Source organism: Beta vulgaris, chromosome 7, assembly GCF_026745355.1.
Source record: "Beta vulgaris subsp. vulgaris cultivar EL10 chromosome 7, EL10.2, whole genome shotgun sequence".
Taxonomy (NCBI): domain Eukaryota; kingdom Viridiplantae; phylum Streptophyta; class Magnoliopsida; order Caryophyllales; family Amaranthaceae; genus Beta; species Beta vulgaris.
The window spans coordinates 37,443,593-37,465,984 of NC_079208.1; the positions used below are offsets into that span (position 1 = coordinate 37,443,593).

At 37.2% G+C, this 22,392-nt stretch overlaps 1 protein-coding gene across 1 annotated transcript; it reads right to left on the reverse strand.

Annotated features, from left to right (window-relative positions):
- Positions 1-9,578: 9,578 nt before the first annotated feature.
- On the reverse strand, positions 9,579-21,376 carry LOC104899303 (ABC transporter C family member 5). Its single transcript, XM_010686469.4, has 11 exons — positions 18,543-21,376; positions 18,099-18,419; positions 17,932-18,018; positions 15,703-16,392; positions 15,396-15,560; positions 14,540-14,834; positions 13,522-13,736; positions 11,849-12,154; positions 11,326-11,389; positions 10,987-11,226; positions 9,579-10,202 (listed from the first exon to the last, which is right to left on the reverse strand). Exons 1-11 carry the CDS (start codon positions 20,598-20,600, stop codon positions 10,096-10,098), a joined length of 4,548 nt encoding a protein of 1,515 aa, XP_010684771.2. The 5' UTR covers positions 20,601-21,376; the 3' UTR covers positions 9,579-10,095.
- Positions 21,377-22,392: the final 1,016 nt, after the last annotated feature.

A 22,392-nucleotide genomic window follows, 5' to 3' on the forward strand; every position in this document is an offset into this window, starting at 1 on the left:
TCATTGTTGGATGGTCAAAATGACTAATTTCCTTTGGCAAGAACAATAATAAGTGTGGAATTGTGTCAAGAAATATGAGTCCAATGTCAATGTCAATTCTGTGTTAGGATTATATAGAGTCTTGCTTATAATATTTGATAGTCATATTTTGCCAAGGCATAGTATTGCAAATGTTCTTGATAAGATATGTTAAGTGTGAAGATATTGCATCAATCAGCAAACATAGTAGCCAAATTTTTGTGCATAATATTTCAATTTGAAGACAAAGGAGAAGAAAGAAGTGATACCAGAGGAAAAAAGAGGAACAACACACAAACAGAAAAAAAAAAATAGGAGGAGCATTCTATATATATGGAAAAGGAAGAAAGATGTTTAAGGCTATACCTAAAAAAATCCAAGGGCAATTGAGTAAAAATGAAGAGGCTGAAACTAAAAAGGAATGGTGCTGAAAGTACCATGGGAGCAATAATTTCAGAGGTAAAGGGGTGTACGAAACGCATAGAAGGGGCAATAACCTACCCTATGCAAATAAGTGGACACCAGCTTGGAAGTACCAATAAATATAGGGACTTTGATCACATAATTCGAACAACCAGAACCCATAAATACAGGAACTTTGCTCATATTATCTCCCAAACACCTGTTGTTAAGTATTTATATCTGCATAATTGAGATATATAAGTTCATAATTGACCCAAAAAGTATGGCAACACATAATTCAGGTGTACTGCAAAGTATGGAAACAAACAACGTAATTGAAAAGATTCAATTAAGACTTGATTTGAATATAATGCCATCAAATATTATTTCAGGTAAAATTGAAAAGTATTTAAACGAATAATGAGAGAAAATACTCACAGATTTCCAATTGCCTCCAACTCGCCCATTTTTCACGAACACCATTGGTTAAGGGATTGTAAGAAGGGATCCCGAGCATTTTTGTAGATTTTCAAATGATTTCCAAGCGGCAAATTTCCATTACCCTCTAGATGGCAATTGTTAGGTTTTCCATAAGGGTTTTTTTTTCTTACCTCAGCTTCGATGAAGGAATGAAGGATGGAATCCATTTCTTATTTACTGAATCCCTTTTCTTTGATGGATCATGAGTTTGTTGGCAAAATTAGAACTAGCGTAGCCATTAAAGCTAACAAGCTCAGCACAGAGATTGAGGCGATGATGAAGATGTAATTTTCCTCCCTTTTTTTGCAACCTAGACCATGCAAGTGTTGACAATTTCAACCTCGTTCCATTGTATGGGTCAACTTGACATGACACATCTTATTAATGGAATCAAATTAGTGTTGAGATTTCCAACACAATAATGACATGTTTACACAATTGCTAAAAAAAATGTAAGATTTTAATGTACAAAGTTGGTTTAAAATTGCCAAAAAGAGTTCAACACAAGTGACACGAAGGGGATAGAAAATAGTGAGTTATTGTTGAGATGACTCGAGATATTTCATCAAACGGGTTAACATGACACGACAAGTCTTGTTAAATGGGTTACATTAATGTCAATGGTTTTCCAATCCATTTATATATGACACAAGATTTTTATAGGTTTGGTACAAGTTAGAACATGTCTAAAAAATACTGAATTGCTTTTCAAAAACGGAACTTCCTTTGTATCTTTTTTTTTCATGCAATCTTTTTCCTTATTTGGTTGCACATTAACTGTAACGCTTCTTTATTTGTTAATATATTTTCTCTCCCTTTCTCTCCTTAGCATGGATCCCACTTTTTATCTATCTCCTCTTCACATTGTTTTCTTAAATACTGCGTGTCAAAGGGTGATATTGCAATAATAAGGATATGGAGGAAGTATATGGAAAAGTGTTGGACTTAAATCAGATTTTTTGAAAGGGTGAAGATTGCATATGCGAGTATAAAGGAGAATATGATGTAAAATTGGAAAGGAATTAGTTTTTTTTAATATATATAGATAAGAAAAGACTTACAATTAGAAGACCCTCATGTCGAGGGAAGCACCTAATTGATCACTTTGGGGAATCGAGAAGAGTTGCGGGATATTATCAGTATTTATATACATATAAGAATTTACAAGAAGTCCTACATTAGCTATTTAGTCAGTTGCTCTATTTTCTTTACGGTAGACGTGATTATTTTCAATCGCTCGAAACGATGAAGAAGCAATTCGATGTCGGGTGATAGTGTTTTGAATATTTCATGGAGTGTTCCAGTGGCCTTTAATAGAGTTTCCCACTTGTAAAATTGTAGCCTTTAATTATAATTCTTGAGATGCTTTGCATGATTGCAATTTGGAGATCTTTACAGAGTGCTAAACCTTCTGGAGGAAATAGGTTGTAGATATGGTGAATAATTGTTGAGAAACTTTCTACAACTTGTTGAACATTCGCGGGACAAGGCCTCTTTTTTATAGAAAAATATGATAACTAAGTGAAAAAGAAATGGTCTAGTGGTAGTGTCATCATTTGCACGCTGCATAAGGAGTTCTTGTCGCAAACAAGCTTATTGCCCATGCCAACATCAAATTTAAATTCCTCAAAAAGACTCCGACACAACGCTCGAGAACATTTCCTACTAGCTTAATGCAACTTTGCAAAGATTCCAGATTCTATCTTTTCCAATCTAATTCTAGGATTTTAACTCAAATTTAGGCGTTATAAGCCAATAAAATAAATAATTTACATTGTTCCATAGATTATCATCAGTATTTTTAATTATTTATAGGTTTGTTCATTGCTCATGATTCTATTTGTACCCATTTGGCGGCAATATATGGACTTTAACATGGTGTTTATATAGAGACAAGGGGAAAACAAGTTTATGTGTCTATGCAGAATCGTTTATGAGGAGTGAGGACATGCAAAAAGAACCTACAACAAAGGATCCTCACTTTAAACGGCCTCAAATTTTGAATCTTATTTCAAGTCATGTTATCCTTATACGCATGCGTCAAAAACATATTTTTGTAAAAGTTAGTATTATTTAATAATGTTATATAAAATAAATATTTTTAATCTTTAATTACGCATATTAAATTAGTAATTTTGATTTTACGGATTAATCTCTATTCTATATGTGAACCCCTCACCCTTTCGTGTCCACCCTTAATTAATTAAATACCCCCAACTAACAAGTATTACAAAACCAATTCGAATCTATATTATACATTGGCAACTACCTACTTTTATTAAACAAAAAAATTAAGATCATTGTATCTTTATCTTTGTTATATATGAAGAACTTATATGCTTTCGCACGCATCGCATGCATATAAGACTAGTGTGACTAGAACAGGGCCCCGAAGATTTTTATGACGGTCTTACGTCTATGCTTAGTATCATATAGCATCCATAAAGCTTTAGGTTGCCTACTAAATTGGCGTACCAATATACTACTCCGAGATTTAAGGAAATGTTTGGAAAAGAAAAAAGAAGATTTTTGAAGTTGACCAATTATTCCTAGCTTTACTAAAATTGTCAATGATATTTTTCAAGGTATATCTGGCGGTTGTAGTTGCTTGCATAAAACAGCAAGTTGTAAAAAAAAAAAAGAAAAAAGAAACCTAGGGTACTGATACACACCCACGTGACAATATCGCTGAAGAAAGGGGAAGGAATACTAAGCTGGCACAGAATGATGAGATGGGAACTTCTCTTGAAATCTAGTGGGAATATGCCTGACAGAATAATACCTTCATTGAATCAGCATAACCACTTGAGCCACCTAGCAACACTAGATATTTTAATTTATTTATGTTACTTTCCTTTTGGAATGACTGATCTCTATATAAGGAGAATGTAAGAAACTTTCTTTGGCAAGGATAAAATTACCCAAATCCTTCCTCTTTGAAAATCTTTGTCTCTCTTTCTCTCTTTACATAATTAATCTATGTTTGATTAATTATCTTCCTTAGCTAAATATCTTCGAGGTTTCCCTTCTCAAGGTGGATTACCTCTGGAAATTAGCTTACTGATCTTCATTTCCAAATCAGAAAATCTGAATCAGTTGTATTAAGTTGTTGGTTGGTATCATTAGTATCAGAGCAAGCTCATTCTTCGGAGGATGATGACCATAAATTCTAGAAACTCAGACACTCATAATGGTGAAGTTAGTGCATCAGAATTGCAGAAACTAGAGGTAATGATGAAATCTCTACTTGATGAACAGAATAAAAAATTTGGATGCTAATTCTAGCCAACATAGTATGAATATAGCTAAGAATACAAGATCTATATCTGAATTGCATCATATGGTGGTTGTAATAATTGTGCCACTCACCAAAGTAGTCATTGACCACTCTCAAACACCACAAACACCTTCCTTTGAGGTGTAATAGCTAGTCCATCACACCATCCTCACTCTTACTCAACAAGACTTACCAAGGTGGAATTCCCTGAGTTTGATGGCGCCCACCTAAAACCCTGATTATATAAATGTACCCAATTTTTTTAACTTGATGAAGTGTCTGATAATTAGAAGGTGAAATAAGTTGTTATTCACCTTGAAAGTAAGGCTCTTTTATGGCATCAAAACTACATGAAAAGCAAGGGTGGTATACAACCTAGCTTGGCACAATATGTGTTAGACATAACTGCTAGGTTTGGAGAATTTTTTGATGACCCTATGTCTGATTTGAAAGCCTTACAACAAACTGGTGATGTTCAAACTTACCATGATGCATTTAATACATTGGCTAGTAGAGGAATACCTTCTCAGCTTCTATCTGGGAGGATTAGAAGAGGATGTACGGATGGCAGTAAGGATGTTTAGCTCAAAAAACAGTTCAGCAAGCTTTTTGTCTTGCCAAATTACAAGCAGCCAACAAAGCCAGAATAGCAAAATCATAGCTAAACCCCACTACTACCCACTCCTAACACAAAAGCCACCAGCTCCACAAATACACCCAAACCTACCTACACCCCAACCCTACCCACAAAGCTCCCTTCAACCCAAAGCTTAACAGAAAAACCCTAACACCATCTGAATTTAATGATAGGAGAGAAAAGGGTCTTTGCTTTTGGTGTGAGGATAGGTTTAAACTTGGGCTTAAGTGTAAGGAAAAAAGGCCCCAATTTCACCATGTAGAAGTAGAAGAAGGGGAGGACATAGCCACATAGGAGACATTGAAGCAAAGGTGGAGGAACCCTTTTACAATACACAGATTGCTCACATAACAGTGCAAGCCCTAGATGGGATGACTGCTTTCCAGACCATAAATGTGTCAGGACTCCATAGAAAGAAGATGTACATATCCTCCTTGACAGTGGGAGTACCCACAATTTCATAGATATCAACAAGCACTAGTGGAAAAAAGCCCACCTGATTCGGTCAAAATCGGGCTTTCTGATGCGATTTTGGGCCGCATCAGGTGGGCTCGCAGCAGCTATGAAGAGTAATCTGATGCGGTTTTAACATGACCGCACCAGAAAGTGCGCGAAAATTTTCAAAAAAAATCGCAACAGATTGAGATATAAACCATATATTAACAACAACAACATATCAACCATGTACCAACAGAGGAAATATCAACCATATACCAACAGCAACAACATATCAAACTCAACAAAATATGAACCACAACGAAATAAGAACGAAAAACAATAGAAAACAAATAGAAATTGAGATATAATATATTACAACAATTCTATTACATATGACAGCAATCAAAAATAAATCGAAAAACTAATTACAAAAAAAAAATTAGAGAGGAACGACTGAAATTTGAAAGACGAACACTGACGAACGACTGAAATCGAAAAAAAAATTACAAAAAACTAATCTCGAACGACTGACGAAATCTCGAACAAAATCTTCACTTCAATCTTCGCTTCCTTCTTCAAAATCGAACATTGACGAAATTAGAGGAAAATTAGGGTTAGCGGGGGTGAGAAAAGAGAGAGAAACAGTGGGTTCGAATTATCTGAGGGGGTGAGAGGAGAGAGAAGAGAGGGTGAGGATCTGATGAGCGAGAAACGGCGGGTTTGAGAGGGAAGTTTTGGGGAAATTAGGGTTCGAATAGGTTTATAAGGGTTGAGGGCTTTGAAGAGGCGCGTTTCTTTTGTTGGGCCGAACTGAGCGAGGGAATGAACTAGGGATAAGGCGCGATTTTTGTTGGGTCGAAAATCAGATGCGGTTTTGGGCCATAACCGCATATCTATCTCTATTATATAAGGGAATGGGGGGAGGAAGATGGTGTCCCCGTTTAAAAATACTAAATTACCCTTAGTGATCTAATGGAATAAAAAGAAAATTACAAAAGAAATCATTTTCCATTTTAGCTTTGCATTTTAAGTGGATATAAGACACTATTTTAAAATTGACGCACGCATCGCGTGCATATAAGGTTAGTACTAATATATTAAAAGGCGTGCATAAATCAGGAACAGTGCCACGTGGCGCTCTCCCTAAAGAGTTTTAGTTCATGTAATCCATGTACAATAAAAAAATTAGAAATTGCATAGTATAGGTTTTGATCCCTGACCTCAAGTTCATGTACTAAAGTTTTAACCACTAGACCAAGTTGTATTTAGTGTTATCATATCAAAGTACAATATTAATAAATAATATATTTTCTTACCCGGGGCATAGTCCGGGCCTTATAACTAGTGATATTTTTAATTGATGCATTTTCGATTTTTTTAAAAAAAAAATAAGAAAATTTGATGCGGTCCTAAAAACCGCATCAAATTTTCAGAAAAACCGCATCAAATTTTTAATCTGATGCGGTCCAGTAGAGGACCGCATCAGATTTTCTTGCCAACTTTCCTTTCTATTTTTTAATTAATTTTTTGATGCGGTTTTGTAAAAACCGCATCAGATACTAAGTGACAGATAGAGTTTTTTCCACTAATGAAGGCGTTGAAAATGCTTTGTAAGGTGGAATTATTCCCACCCTTTACAGTTAATGTAGCTGATGGTGGCCAACTTAAAGGTGATTCCATGACTAAAAGATTCACATGGAAGCTGTAAGGAGTTTTATTCACAACAGATCTCATGCTCGTACCATTGAGTGGTAGTGACATAGTGTTGGGAGTACAGTGGTTGTCATCCCTAGGACCCATTGTGTGGAACTTTGGTCACCTTACATGGAATTCCACTATATCAAATTTAGGGGAGCCAATACTTAGGGCAAAAACCATCCACCCCAAACTCTTCCACAAACTGATAAGCACAAATGGAGAATATCCATGATGCAGCTTATACCCCTAACTAGCCAATCCACCCCTCACCTACACCACAATGATACTGAACCCTCTAAACCCTGAAGTACAACAGCTCAATAACTTTTCATAATTTTTTCCCTCCATTACACTTACCCCCCCCCCCACACCAGAGAGTTTTGATCGCGAAATCCTGCTAAAAGAAGGTACAAATCTCATTAATGTCAGACCCTACAGACATACCTTGGCTCAAAAAGATGTGATTGAGGAGTTAACTCAGGAGCTGTTGGATCAAGGAGTCATAAGATACACAACTACACATTTGCAGCCCCTAGTAGTCTTGGTGAAAAAGAAGGATGGCAATTGGCGCATGTGCATTGATTATAGAGAGATTAATAAAGCCACCATTAAGGATAAATTTTCTATTCCTATCATTGAGGTGCTTCTTGAGGAATTACATGGCACTCAATACTTCTCCAATATTAATCTTAAGGCTAGTTATCACCATATCAGGGTGCATGAAAATGACATCAACAAATCAGCCTTCAAAACACATTTTGGGCACTTTGAATTCCTAGTCATGCCCTTTGGCTACACAGATGATCCCTCAACCTTCCGATCCCTAATGAACCACATATTCAAGTCCTTCCTAAGAAAATATGTCCTGGTTTTCTTTGATGATATCCTAATCTACAGCCATACTTGGGAAGCTCACGTACAACACCTAAAAACAGTTCTTACCCTTATGCAATACCCACCCTCCATGTCAACCTTAAAAAGTGTGCCTTTGGAGCCACCCATATAAACTACCTAGGCCACATCATTTCCAGTGAAGGTGTCTCTACTGAGCCTAATAAAATCCAAGTTGTACTAAACTGGCCCACTCCAAAGAACCTCAAACAGCTAATGGGATTCTTAGGCCTCACTTGGTACTATAGATAGGTTTGTTCAGAACTATGGGAAAATATGCAGACCCTTAACCAACCTCCTCAATAAAGACTCCTTCATATGAACCCCTGAAGCCACACAAGCCTTTAACCTCCTCAAACAAACCATGACTACTCTCCCATCCCTTAACCTTATCTGGCTTTCAACAGCCCTTCACCATTGAAATTAATGCTTCAGGACAAGGATGGGTGTTGTACTTATGCAAAATGGCCACCCTGTAGCTTATGCAAGTAAGTCTTTCAGTGAAAAACACATAGAACTCTCAGCCTATGATAGAGAACTGTTGGCCATAGTGTTTCCTATAAAATAATGGCAACAATACTTGCTCATGCAGCCTTTTATCATTAAAACTGATCAGCACGACCTTAAGCACTCCTTAGACCACAAATTATTCACCCCCTTCCAGCAGAAAATGCTCTCAAAGCTGGTAGGCTTAGATTTCTCAGTTGAGTACATATGTGGTGCTGAGAACAGGTTGTTGATGCCCTATATAGGGTCACCTGTGCACAATTGTTCCAAATGACAGTCTCATCAGTGCACTCCTCTCTTATAGAATAAATCCACCAATCTTGGGAGAACGATCCCCAAGTTCAGAAGCTATGGCAAGAGCTAATATCATATCCCTCCTTGCATCCTCACTAATATATCACTCAAGGTCAACTTTACATGAAAGGGAAGCTTATGGTGGGAAATGGCCCAACCCTTAAAAACAAGATATTAGGGTGGCTACATGACTCATACCAGGGAGGCCATTCTGGTATGAACGCTTACTCTATGTGAGACAATGCTTAGTGTGCCAACAATGCAAGTATGACTTTTGCTTTCCCGGGTCTTTTACAACCTTTGAAAATTCCAGAAGCAGTATGGGAGGAAGTCACCATGATTTTCATTGAAGGGCTTCCTAAGTCTATGAGAAAGAAAGTTATTTTGGTGGTTGTTGATAGACTCAGCAAATATGGTCATTTTATTACCCTCTCTCACCCATTTGATTTGTCAAAGTATCTCAAGCCTACTTAGACAATGTCTTTAAGCTCCATGGTTTCCCTAATATCATTTCTGAAAGAGACAAGATATTTTTGAGCCAGTTCTGGAAATTTGATGACAATCCAAGGAGTGCAACACCACCTCTCCACTGCCTACCATCTCCAAACTGATGAGCAGAGTGAAGTGCTTAGCAGATGCCTAGAGACCTACCTCGGATGCATGTGCCATGAGGAGCCTAAAGACTAGGCTAAATGATTATCATTTGTACAATACCACCTTCCATTCAGCAACACAACAGACATCATATGAGATCCTCTATGGTACTAGTATTGACTATAGAAACTCAATATACCAAATACTAGTAACCATAAAATTTAGTTACTCCAAACATCATCCCAATTCCCATACGACGCCTTTAGTTTTCAGATGTGGGCAAAAGCCACAAGTCACGAAGCCTCAGCATCTTACTCTTCGAAAGAGCTAAAATCCAAAAGCTTGATCAGAATTTTGTCATCCAATAAAAGCAAAAACTGCAAAAACAGCAATAAGATGAAATACCATAATACAAAAGGAATGTATCATTAGGAAAAGCTATTCTCTACAAAATCATCACATTTGATTGTTTATAAGGAAGTGGGAAAGTGGGATCAGCAATAACAGACTGTTTTGAGGCTCTATACATTTCTGCAAAAAGAATATATACAAGGATCAAACCAGCAGTCTCTTCTTCGACATTGGTGAGGATTTCATGTAATCTGCATCGTTTATTCTTCATTTGCCTCTCTTGCTTCAGATTTGTTATTATCACCGAGCCCTGATCAAACCCATCTTCCATCAATCTTGTGCTTGAAAACCGAATGGGATTTAGCATCATGGACTTCGGACATCCTCTCTCAACTGTCCGTTGGTCGAGGGAGGCAACTCGATATGTGCAGCAACGATCAGTGGCTTTCAGGGTGGCCTGAAACAGAAGGTTCCATCATGGCCTAAAGTCTGCTTGAACTCGCAAAAATTAAGACAAACCGCTTGACCTTGATGTATATTCTCCCACCAACATTGAAAACATTGATGACTTGTTATCCATCAACCTTGCAGGACTGTCAAACTCTGCCACTCGACCTGCAAAGATTTTGAGGAGACAGTGAGATGAGCCTCTAGTACATCCTTTCATCTACACGTATATATTACATCTTCTTTCATATTCTTTAGTTTCTACTCCGTCTGTCCAAAAATACTCTTTACACTTTCATTTTTCATCCATTCCATGATATTCTTTACACTCCTATTTTTGGATATGATCCACTATTGTTTTAATCTCTCTACTTTTTAACCATTGCCCCATACTGTCTCTCCTCCAAATAAATAATATCACTCCTACTAACTCTAACAATTGGCCCACACTCTCTCTCCACCAAATAAAATGATAATAATACTACCACTACCTACTAAATGCTATCACATATTCACATCTACCTTTTCAATAAAATAACAACTGATAACTAAACAACTTATCATCTAAGCTGAAATTATGTTGCCCATTCAGTAACACTTAGAAGATCATCAGGTATCAAGCAGACGAGTACCAAAGCTGCTCAATCACATCATACCACAACTTTTTTTAATGAGCAAAAAAGGTGATTACAAGTTTATCCCGACTATATGAAATTGAATATAAGTTCACAATACTTACAAAACATTCAAGCAGAAAGTTTTTTAAGCACAAGTTTTTGTTTGGAAGAGGGGGATTGCTGGAAAAACTTGATTCGAGTACCCAATAGATCACAACATATGCCCTTATTCATGGAATCCTCTAATAGTCTTCGCAAGCCAAGCAAGAAGAACAACAATAAGAAAGAAAGATCCAAAGAAATCGTAATTGCACACAAGAGATCGACAGACTCACCGTCACTGAGGACCAACACAAAATCACTATCCATGACAGTAGGTATTCTATGTGCTATGGTAACAACTGTGCAGTCCAAGAACTCTGATCTTATTATCTTCTGGATAAGATTATCTGTCGCTGTATCAACAGAAGCAGTCGCTTCATCAAGGACAAGTATTCTTGCCTGCTTAAGCAAAGCGCGGCCCAAAGAAACAAGTTGTCGTTGTCCCACACTCCAATTTTCTCCATTTTCAAGAACTACATGAGAAAATTAAATATAGTTTTTATCAAAATGAACCAACACTAGTATAAAATAACCCAGCACAGACAATTGTCATTTTCACATATATTACAGACCTGGTGAATCAAGCATTTCGCCTCTCATGCGAATAAGGGCTCCAAGCTGCGATTTATCAAGCGCCTAAACCAAAGTAAGATGCGAGCAAATTAGTATAGCACACAAATACAGGCGACAAAAGAAAGTAAGCAATTTCCGATTGCTCATATATTGGTTCACAATATACAGCTATATAGAAAGCATTTTATTATGGACCTATAAATGAAATTAAACTGCGGCCTGGTAAAGTATATAGAAGAACATAATATACAAACAAGAATAGAAGTTAAATAACCTATTACTAGCAGATGCTATTACGTTTACGATGCAAAGTTTACACAATTTATAGACTAATGCATATGATAAGTTGAATATTTGTTCTCGTCTGATCAAAGAGTAATCTACAATATGCTTAGAAAAAGTCACCTCAGCATTATAAGTACTGGAACCCAAACAAAAGACTTCATCGTCTACAAGGCCAAGTGGCCAATAGAGAAAGGTAAAAGAAAAGAGGGGGGGGGGGGGAGAAGTCCAGAAAATAACCTGCCAAATTTCGGGATCAGAATGTTCTTCAAGAGGATCTAAATTGCTCCTTATGGTTCCTTCAAATAAGGATGGGTCTTGTGGAATGATACTCAAACGACTTCGGAGATCATGAAGCCCTATTGTGCTAATGTCAATGTTGTCGATAATAATCCTTCCAGCTACAGGTTCAACCATTCTAAATAGTGCTTGAATCATTGTTGACTTCCCACTGCCAGTGCGTCCAACAATGCCAATTTTCTTCCCACCAGGAAATGTACAAGTCAGATCATGAAGCACGAGAGGAAGGTTCTCTTTATATCGCACCTGTCAGAACAGAAGTCAGCAAATTCGAACTCATATAGGCTATCCTCATTTACCACTTTACCTCCTTCACACAAGAATCCTAGTCCACCGACCTCATTCCCTAACCACACTCCCTTTCCAACCCCTGAGGATTAAAATAAAAAGGAAAAGAAAATAACAGCCTCAAAGGGAGAAAATAAAGAACAGACATTCTTACCTTGACAAGTCTTGACACTAATCTCACCTTAAAAATAATCAAGACTTCCCAACCCCGGCCAAAAAAATGTACCTCCTGTATCATTAATGATACGCTTTGCACCAAGTCCAATAGTTCTACTAGCCAAAGTTTGTAGTGCTATGTGCATCCAAATCATAGTTGGGGGTGTTGAGGCCAATTTTTCCCAAACGTAAATCAATTAATAAGCAATCATGAGAAGCAATATTTATTATGGGTTATGGGTCATAGTCTCCCAGACATGTTAAAAGAGCATGAAACTATAAAAGTAGCCACCTTCATTTCCTCATTCGATGTACTATCCTCTCTGAGTGCTATAGACGTTAAAACATTCACCATGGTGCATTAATAAGCATTGACCTTTGCATATCAATATGCACTGCTTCATTACATGCTTTTAGGTTTTAATGATTGCCTGTAAACTGTCTTTCTTCAAAATGGATTTCACAAGATTACATCCACTGTGGGTCACTACAGCAAAAAGATATCCACCACAACAGAAAAATGAAGCAAAAATGTACATCAAGCTCACGCTAATACGCTGCCCTGAAACAGACGAAAGGTAACGAGGAACTTCGGCCAAAGAGCGTCATTTAATGCTGAGTACTAGTATCTTGGTGTTCTGGAATATATACCTCACTGACAATAGTCAGGCGGTCATCAGTTAACAAGGTTCTTTAGCAATAAAAGGTTGATTGTAATCGCACAATACAAATCGTTCTACAATTATGACCACTAAAAGTAGTGTCAATTAGTATAGCAACTAGTAGCACAATCCTACACACGATATTTAGTATATAGTTCAGACGCTTGGCTAAGATCAAGCTTATATCACCAGTCTTCTTTTGAATCTGCCAAGACAATCCACCAAAATCTTTATCTAAAACGAAAAACTGGTAAACACCTCAAAAGAATTCAAAGCAAATAAGGTGATGGAACCTTCCTTCACACACAACCCCCCCCCCCCCCCCGGGTCTCCCCCTTATATAAACCCAACAGCCCCGCAAAACAGGAAGAAAGTGAAGGATGAGTGATTTTTCTTTCAGGGTGGGAGCAACTCATAGTAATAGCAGATAAAAAAACATAATGTGTAATAGCAACAAGCCAACAGCTTTTGCCGTTTGACAAGCATGGGTAGAAAACAACTGCACACCTTCAGATCTATCAGCTCCACAGTCCCAGTTTCTGGCCATGCAGCTGGAGGACGACAATTCTCAATAATTGGTGGAGCTTCACTTGGGATTTCAGAATATTGATTAATCCTTTCAATGGAAATAATTTTATTTTCAAGCTTGCAAAAGCTAAGTATCCAACGGGACAAACGTGCATTCAAATTTAAGCCATAAGTCACAGCAAGGCCTGCCATACCTATAAAACAAAAGGACACATATTAGCATCGTAGATATTATGCCAACTAAGTAAATGGTTTAAGTCTGAGATCATATATCAATGAACCATGGCCCAAATGGTGGTTTCTCCATCTTTTCCAAGTTATAATGGCCATTATGGAAGTCGTAAACTATGCTATTTCCCCAACGTTGCTTGGCATATGATGTAGCTAGCTTCTGATTTCTAGAGTTTATTTTAGCTTATAAATAAGCCATCACTTGCTCTCCAAGTTTTGTTAATAGAAGTTCTGTGACTGATTTTGCAGGGGCAATTCAAATTGCTACTAGTTTCAGCCACATCATTAAAACTTGCATATTAAAATTCCATTATAAAGGTGGCCTAACTCCTCATCCACTATTACCTTGACATTCTTAAGACCCTAACCACTAGAACATTAAAGAAATGGATGAATTTAAAATATATGTACATGACAAATACCACTAGAACTACTAAAAATATCACATTTGATTTGTTTTGCAAATGGTGGACTGTCGCAACTCGTAAGTTCAGAACTTGCCAAAAACAAAAAACTATTAATTACTGCTAAAATGCGTGGAGGAAAGATACTTTTGTTTAATATACCACATTGATATAATTTAACTTACAAATACAGTATCACTTTTCTTCTTCAAAAACTACTTCATTAGGGTTCATAAATGTTTTATACTTGTTGAATTTGTTCTGGATTCCAATTCAGATTGAAATCTCATCAGCATATACAATTTGGAATTTAAGCATTCTTGCCAGCCCTTGTTTTGAAATGTGAAAAAGATCGTACATACTTGGATCAATAGTTCCTTTCGGGAAGCTCACAAGCAGAACCATGCAGAAAGCAAAGACAAATGTGGATAGCAGCTCCATGCGCAGGCAGAGCCACTCGATGGCAGAAATGCTGCAGAAAAATGGCCGGGCAAAACAATCAAGAAGATAAAGATTCCTCTTCATAAACCGCTTTTCTTGGCCAAATCCTCTTATGGTGGCAGCTCCAGCAATTGACTCACCAAATAGGTGGATGATCGGAGATTTCTGGATGCTTACTATGCGAACCAATTCCCGTGATGAAGCCATGTAGTATTTCTGCAGTTAGACATATTATAAGTACATATACTCCAAAACAACTTGATGGTACCACATAAAAGTCCAGAATAAGATGCATAAAGAAAATCCTCCAAATAAGATTATGATTCACAACATTTGTGAGTCATAAAGTCAAACTTCCACTTGAAGAAAAGATCTATTTTCTTGCACGAATAGGGAGATCAACAAAGTCATCTATGCATCAGATGCGGTTTATATTGGACTACTCTGTAAGTAGCTTCATGCATGAATAGGGAGATCAATAAAGTCATCTATGCATCAGATCCACTTTATCTTGGATCTTATACATATATAGATTCTCTAAGTAATTTCTTAGACTAGGCAATTCATGAAGTGTCCTCAGACATCCACTTTTCGCTCCTAAATCCTCCACCCCCAGCCACCCCATACCAAATATAGTTATTTCACTTAAATGACCTCCACTAACACTATTGTGCCCACAAAAACACAAGATGAGAAAGGCATATGATTATGGTCTCAAGGAGATTCCGGAGAGCTTGAAATATATATTTCTCAAGTAATCGAGATACAATGCATTACCTGCAACCATAAGCAAATAATAGCCATTGGAACAACAAGAAGTAACACTTGCCAGGTCACTTTCATCATTACACCAACTATACCAAGAAGTTGGATTGTTGTTGAAGCAAATCCACCAAGTCTGAAAGGAATATCCAAATCTACAACACTTTGATCAACAGAAACCTGATGGGTAGAAGAAAATATGTGAGACAAATTGCAACAAGAAGAATCAATATTTATTTAAAGGTAGCAGAAGGAAACAGACCAAGTAAATGAGAAAGGAATGAAATTGCGGGTGGGATTTCAGGCACTGGCAGAAACTTACACGATTAAGTATCCGTCCAGCGGGAGTAGAGTCAAAGAAGGACATAGGTGCTCGAAATATACACAAAAGCATCTTTATAAACAACTTTTGAGCAGCTTCCAGCCCAAAGGTTGCCACTAAAAGTGCCCTGACAAACACAAAGCAAGAGCTGCCAAATGCGAGCGCCATGTAAACAAGAAGAAGGGTCAAACTACTTGTCTTAGGACTGTCCCCTTCTGTTTGTGGGTTTGCCCAGGCCATCCACCAACTGCTAGCTATTTGCAAAACTTGAAATAATGTTTGTGCAAGGATGATGAGCGGAATCAGCAATCCTTTATAAGCTGCTGCCATATATGACAGATACACCTTCATACTGACTCTACCTCTTTCTCTTTCCTCATCTTGAACTAGCTGCTTTTTCCTAGCTCGTTTTGCCTTCTTTTTCTCTTTAATTGCTTTTCGGTCAGGAGAAGATATACTAGCCTGTACTTCCTTCACTAAACTACCTTTACAGCTACTATTTTCATGATCAATGTCATCAAAGTCGTTCTGTGGGCTAGATTCCTCGTCCGAATCTTCAGATGAGTGATGAAATATGTCCATTGCTTCAATTGCCTCATGGTGAGCAAATACTAGGGCGTTAAAATCTGTGCCAGACTGCAAAAGATCATCGTATCTCCCTGCCTGTACAATTTTGCCTTCTCTAAGTACCTGTAGATATTAAGTTATGAGACTATATCATGTTTAAGTAAAGCACACAACCTTATTTTCTATTTTTATCCCTTCTAGAGCTAAGATATTGCAAAAACCTCTCATAAATGATAATTATGGGAAGTGCATCAAGAGACCAACTTGCGAAGATAAAAATAGAATAAGGAAGCATTTGACCATTGATGAAGCCTACAAAAGAATAGTTCAGAGCTGCCATGATAATAAGGTATCTCTGCAGACCACTAATCATTCAAGCCTTAACACTGTCGTCACAGTACAAGCAAAAATAAAAAGCCTCAATGGATTTGCATGCATCCCTCCTGAGGATGAGGAGCGCCTAGGTAGGCAGGCAGGTTCAACACTTTGCCCATATAGATTCTTGGAGAGGGAAAAACATCATATATCCAAACCCGAAAAGCCTCGGATAAGTTTACACTTAAGCTAGTTGTAATGGCCTATGGCAATCCCTATCCTAAATGTTTGGGAGGTAGACACAAGTTCAACAAGGAAACCAAAAGATCCCACTGACCATAATCCAATACCTTGCCTTGTCGAACAAGAAATTTTCCTTTGGGTGCATAGCAAGAAACATATGTCAAGACGAAGTATTTCACTTAATAGTTCTTGTAAGCTAGGTTGCACAGAGACGAGTATGGGTTCGGATTCGTTTACGGGGACGGAAAAACAACGAGAATTTAAAATTTTAGGAATGAGTACACGTACCCATACAAGATACGTATTGTATTACAAGTACGTGACCTAGTAGAAGTACCCATGCTACATAAATTGTAAGGTTAATTGACATAAGTCAGATTAAATCTTTCTCTGAATGACATGCATTAAATCTCTCCTTGAGTGACATCCATTAAATCTCTCCTTGAGTGACATCCACTTAGACTCAGCTGTAAAACTTCATGCAACAAGAAAGATGTATAGTGTTTAACTAGCAGAAGAGGCACCACAAGCTTGGAACTAAAAGTTATATCTTCCAAACACTCCAAAGAACTCAATATCTTTCAGGTGACAACTACTGTCCTTCCGCCAAAAAATAAGAACTGTAGCAATTATGAATGTCAAAAGTTGTCAAAAGTAAATCACAGTGAAAGCAATATTAAAAGAGTTCATATCTAAAAGCAAAACCTATATGACATGGAAATGGGAAATATAGAAATGGAGTAATGTGGAAATACAATTTTCATACTCATAGAAAATGCCAAAACATAAATACTAAAGCAATAAATCAGAATTTTACTTAGAAATCTAACATTGCTTTATATAGTGATTCAAAGAGATTTATATAGAGAAATCCATTTTGTGACTCCAAAGATCCTGAAGGGCGATAAAGTGTATACTTGTCGGTCTTTAAAAGAAAATGCTTCCCGCGAGTTCCCTTGGATGCAGAATTTCCAAGAAGTTTCGGAAATGAAAAACATACTTTTCATGAGAGTACTCGTGCACCAAAAACCAACATTCTGAAGAAGTATAGATCATCGGCGATAAGAAAGCAATAGATAAATAAAACCTAAAGGATTTTCATACCAGTATCAAGTCAGCAGCGGGTAAAAATTCAACTTGATGTGTCACAAAAATGACAGTCTTTGAAGCAAGAGCTGTCAGAACGAATTCCTGCCATGAGATTAAGAAAAAGATTCAGAAAACTTCTTCACTATAAGTTCAAAGAAAAAATACTCCAAGGTATACACAACCTTGTACAAGAAAGATGCAGTCTGAGCATCTACAGCACTGAAGGGATCATCAAGCAAATATATATCCGCATCCTGATACAGGGCCCTGGCAAGCTGCACCCTCTGTTTCTGGCCACCACTAAGGTTTATGCCTCTGTCCCCGATGATGGTTTGATCTCCATGTGAAAGATTTTCTAGATCCTTTTTCAATGCACAAGAATTAATAACACTCTTGTACTTTGGCTTATCCATAGGACTACCAAAAAGAATATTTTCTTCAATTGTTCCAGACTGTATCCATGCTGATTGAGATACATAAGCTGCAGAACCACATATTTTGACCTGGGAAACAACCATATAAGTACAGTCAAAGAAGAGTCATTGCTTTCACAAATAAGAAACTAAAAGCATCTAGAAAAAAAAATAGATAAAACAATTGATGTCATGGTCAAATAGTTGACTCACTTCACCAAAGGTCTTGGGTATTTCCCCGAGAATACAAGAGAGAAAGCTTGATTTGCCTGAGCCAACAATTCCACAAACAGCCACAAGCATCCCTTTTTCAACTTTCGTTTCAATCCCTGACAAAGTTGGTCTTGTAGAAGAAGGATCCCAGCAGAATTTTCCATCCTTAATTTCAATGGCAGTTTCTGAAGTTCCCCTAGGTATTACCGTGGTTGCATCGCCCTGAAGTTCTTCTTCCAGGAGATATGTAGAAAGACGATCAAGGGAGACTTTTGTCTGAGCCATCATTGACACCAGATCTGGGAAATTTCTAAGTGGTTCTTGGAGAATCCTGAAAGTGGCAAGAGCAGAAAGAACACTTCCTGCAGTCAGCTCACCACCCAACAATATGGAAGTAGCAAAAGTGACTACCGCCACAAATATGGGAGAGCCCCAAAAGATAAATGTGATGAAAGCTTGAGAATATAGTGCTTTCCGTAGCCACTTGAACTCAACATTCCTCATATCCATAAGTTTGTTTCTGTACTTGTCCTCCCAAGCATGCAACTTCAAAATCCTCATATTCTTTAAAGACTCTGAGGTGGTCCTCATTCTTTCATCCTTTGCAGCCATTAACTTGTCCTGATATTCTTCTTGCCATTTTGCTATTGGCACCGTAACAACAATGGACACGATCGTGGCTACTAGTGTTGCTAAAGATGCAATTCCTACATTCTTGTAGAGAATTGCCAAAGCAAGGATAATTTGCATGGGTAGCATCCATATATCATGAAGATACCAAGAATAATCCCCCACTCGTTGGACATCAACAGCCATGTAGTTCACAATCTCTCCACTAGTATGACTTTGCCGGGCAGAGTTAGACAGCTTGAGCCCCTTTCTATACACCATTGCAGTTAGAGCGGACCTCACATGCATGCCTAAAATATCAACCCCAATGTACCATTGACGAGTAGCAAATGTTTCCACCAACTTAGCTGAAAAAAATATCCCAGCAAGAATATATCCCTCATGGGGAAACGTCTCTATCCCTCCTAAATAATCAACAAAATAGCTAACCATGTACGGACCAACATATGAAACTAGCGTAGTCAAGCCAGCAAAGATAGCATTCCAAGCTGCCTCCCTCCAAAACGACTTGAGGATTGCCCAAGCTAATGAAGGCTGCTTCCTTGGACTTTCAGACTTCAATTTCTCCCAATTTAAGTTCAAAATTTTGTAGTTAGCCTTGGAACGGTCTCTAGGAGCGAGAAGAGGAATGTCTTTCAGGTCAAGTGGCCTCTTGGCACCGAGAGAAAGAAGCGAGTTCAACCATGAGATAGTTGCCAAGCTAAAAATCCCAGCCCCACTATAAGAGGTAACCCTTAAACACCCTGCTTCTTCTTCGAGCAAAGGCTCTTGAAGATCAGGGTTCCCTAAAATTTGTATTCCACTAGAACCCCTAATTCCTAGAAAGCAAAGGAACCCAAGGACCGGGGTAGCAGCAAAATTCCCCACAACATGAGAAGACAAATTCTTTGATCCTTCTACCAACAAAGCTCTACCATCAAAGTACAAGGTCAACAAACAAATGACAAATGATGCAAACCACCAAACCCTCAACAACAAAGGAAATCTCTCTGAAGACCTATATTTACAATGAAGTGTCAGAAGGCACATCACAAACCAAGCAAAAACTTGAGCTGCAGGCCAACATATAGAAACCCAACTCTCTACATTTCCATGAGATGCCTCCCTAATGACTCCTACTCCATCAAATCCTAACAAAACTACCTCCACTAACAGCATATAAAAGCAACTCAGCACAGTCACTTTGTACCAATTTCCCACTACAATTTCACTAACTTCATAATCTAACCCCCTGTGAGCTGGGATCGAATTCGGATGCGAATCATTCTTTATCAACCTGATATGGCCAATACAAGTAACAAACTGCCTCACTGACAACATTAACAGAAATACAAGCAGTAACACTAAATTTATGCAGATTGACAGCAGTTCCAGTATAGGAATACCCAGTAACTCGTCAGGTAACACGGTTTTCGCCATTAATAGCATTGCAATTGAGGATGTAACAATGAGTTACAGTGAGCAACTGGGTACTACCCAAAATTAGAAATTGTCTTTAGAGCAAAAAAAGGCAATGACTTTGTGATAGAAAGTGGAAGCCGGTGAAAGAAAGAGACTAAGCAAAATTGAAATACAATGGATTTAAGGGCATTTCTGCCATCTGTGTATTGAACTCAGAAATGGAGACAGCTCATGGAGAGTAAGAAAAGGTGCAGAAGAACACGGGCCACATGAAAACAAACAGATTGTTAACATATATACCCAGAAAATGTGAAGAGAGAGAAATTCAAAAACCAAAAAACCCAGGACTTGTCTGAGCTCTAAGAATGAAGAAAAAATCACACAAAGTGACAAAAGAAAAGACAGAAGTTTTGCTTACTTACTTAACATAGATTTCAAAACTAAAAGAAACCCATCAAAGAAAAGCCAAAAATTTAACCTGGGTTTATCGTCAAACAATCATTCACTAAGCCAAGAGAAAGTACTAAGCCAAAAGTTTAGTTTTTTTACCCAGAACTTACAGCTTTTTTAGAAATGTTGGTGAAATATTTTTGGTGGCAGAAAGCGGTGAAGGAGAATGAGAGATCTCTTTCTCTCCTCCTTTTTTTTTTCTTTGTGGGTCTTTCAAAAATTCACCTAATTTGTTGTCATTTGTAGTGTGTAATCGTTGGTTTCACCGCCGCTGCCGTGTTATGATCGAACTTTGCATTCTGCACAAAGGCTTTTGGGTGTTTCTGAGCGTTGCATGTGGTTTTATTTGTCCACTCTCGTTATAGACTTATACTTATATATAGACGATTGCCCCCACCACTGCCTTTGAGAGTTTGGCTATGTACATAAATTTTTCAAGGGGTTTATTATTCATGGCACCCGTGTTTATTAAACATTGTCCTCTATTTTATATATACTAGAAGTTTTTGTACGCGATGCGTTCTTGAATTTTCTTCGAAACAAAAACTCGATTTTCTTCGGCATAAGAGTCAAAATTTGAATATTAGACATACAAAGTATAATTGTTTTTAGTTGCAAAATTTGATTGGTTTAATTTTTGTCACTTAAGTCTCTCACCATTCTTTTTTTTTTTTACTTTTCGAAGTTAAATTCTATGAACAAAATAGAAATTTTATTGAATTTATTTATGATTTCTAATATTATAATTTTTTAGTTGATTTTTGAATTACGTACAGTACTTCATAAATTGTAAAGAAAGTGGACATTTTGATTTCAAGTCAATTTTTTCATAGGTTGTAGTTTGTAAGTGAATTTTTAAGTTTTTGTAAAGTTTCCTCATTTTAGTAATTTGCATAACGTAAATTATGAAATTTTATGATTTTAGTTGACTTGTGAGTGACTGTTATAATTATATTTTCGGTATTTTTGTTCGGAGTCCCCTTTGATTTGTAAGTGAATTTGTAATTTAGAATGGAAAGGGGGTAGCATAGTCTCTTCATTCAAGGACACTATACCTCCCCCTTCCCTTATATAATAGAGATATGTTGTACTTTAATTCTTGAATGATATTTTGCATAAACCTTTTTACCTTGATAATTAATCGCTATTATATAATAGAAAAAGATAGGTCCAAATATATGTAAAAGTTTCATTATAGATAGGAAACACTATAAAAAAAAGTAAATAATTTTTTTCCATGTCTAACTTCTAAATTCTGATTTCACTATAAATACACCTCTATTTTTTATCATGACCCACCATTAATTGTGATTTGTGAATGGTTCTTAAGAATAGTGATTTTAACGTGATTTTCTCAATTGTATAAGTG

Coding starts and splice junctions, on each gene's coding strand:
- LOC104899303 (XM_010686469.4), bottom strand. CDS start 20,600: ATGCTATTAATGGCGAAAACCGTGTTACCTGACGAGTTACTGGGTATT. Junction 18,019..18,098: donor CTGCATCTTTCTTGTACAAG/GTTGTGTATACC, acceptor ATCTCATGGCAG/GAATTCGTTCTGACAGCTCT. Junction 11,390..11,848: donor CTGATCCCGAAATTTGGCAG/GTTATTTTCTGG, acceptor ACTTTGGTTTAG/GCGCTTGATAAATCGCAGCT.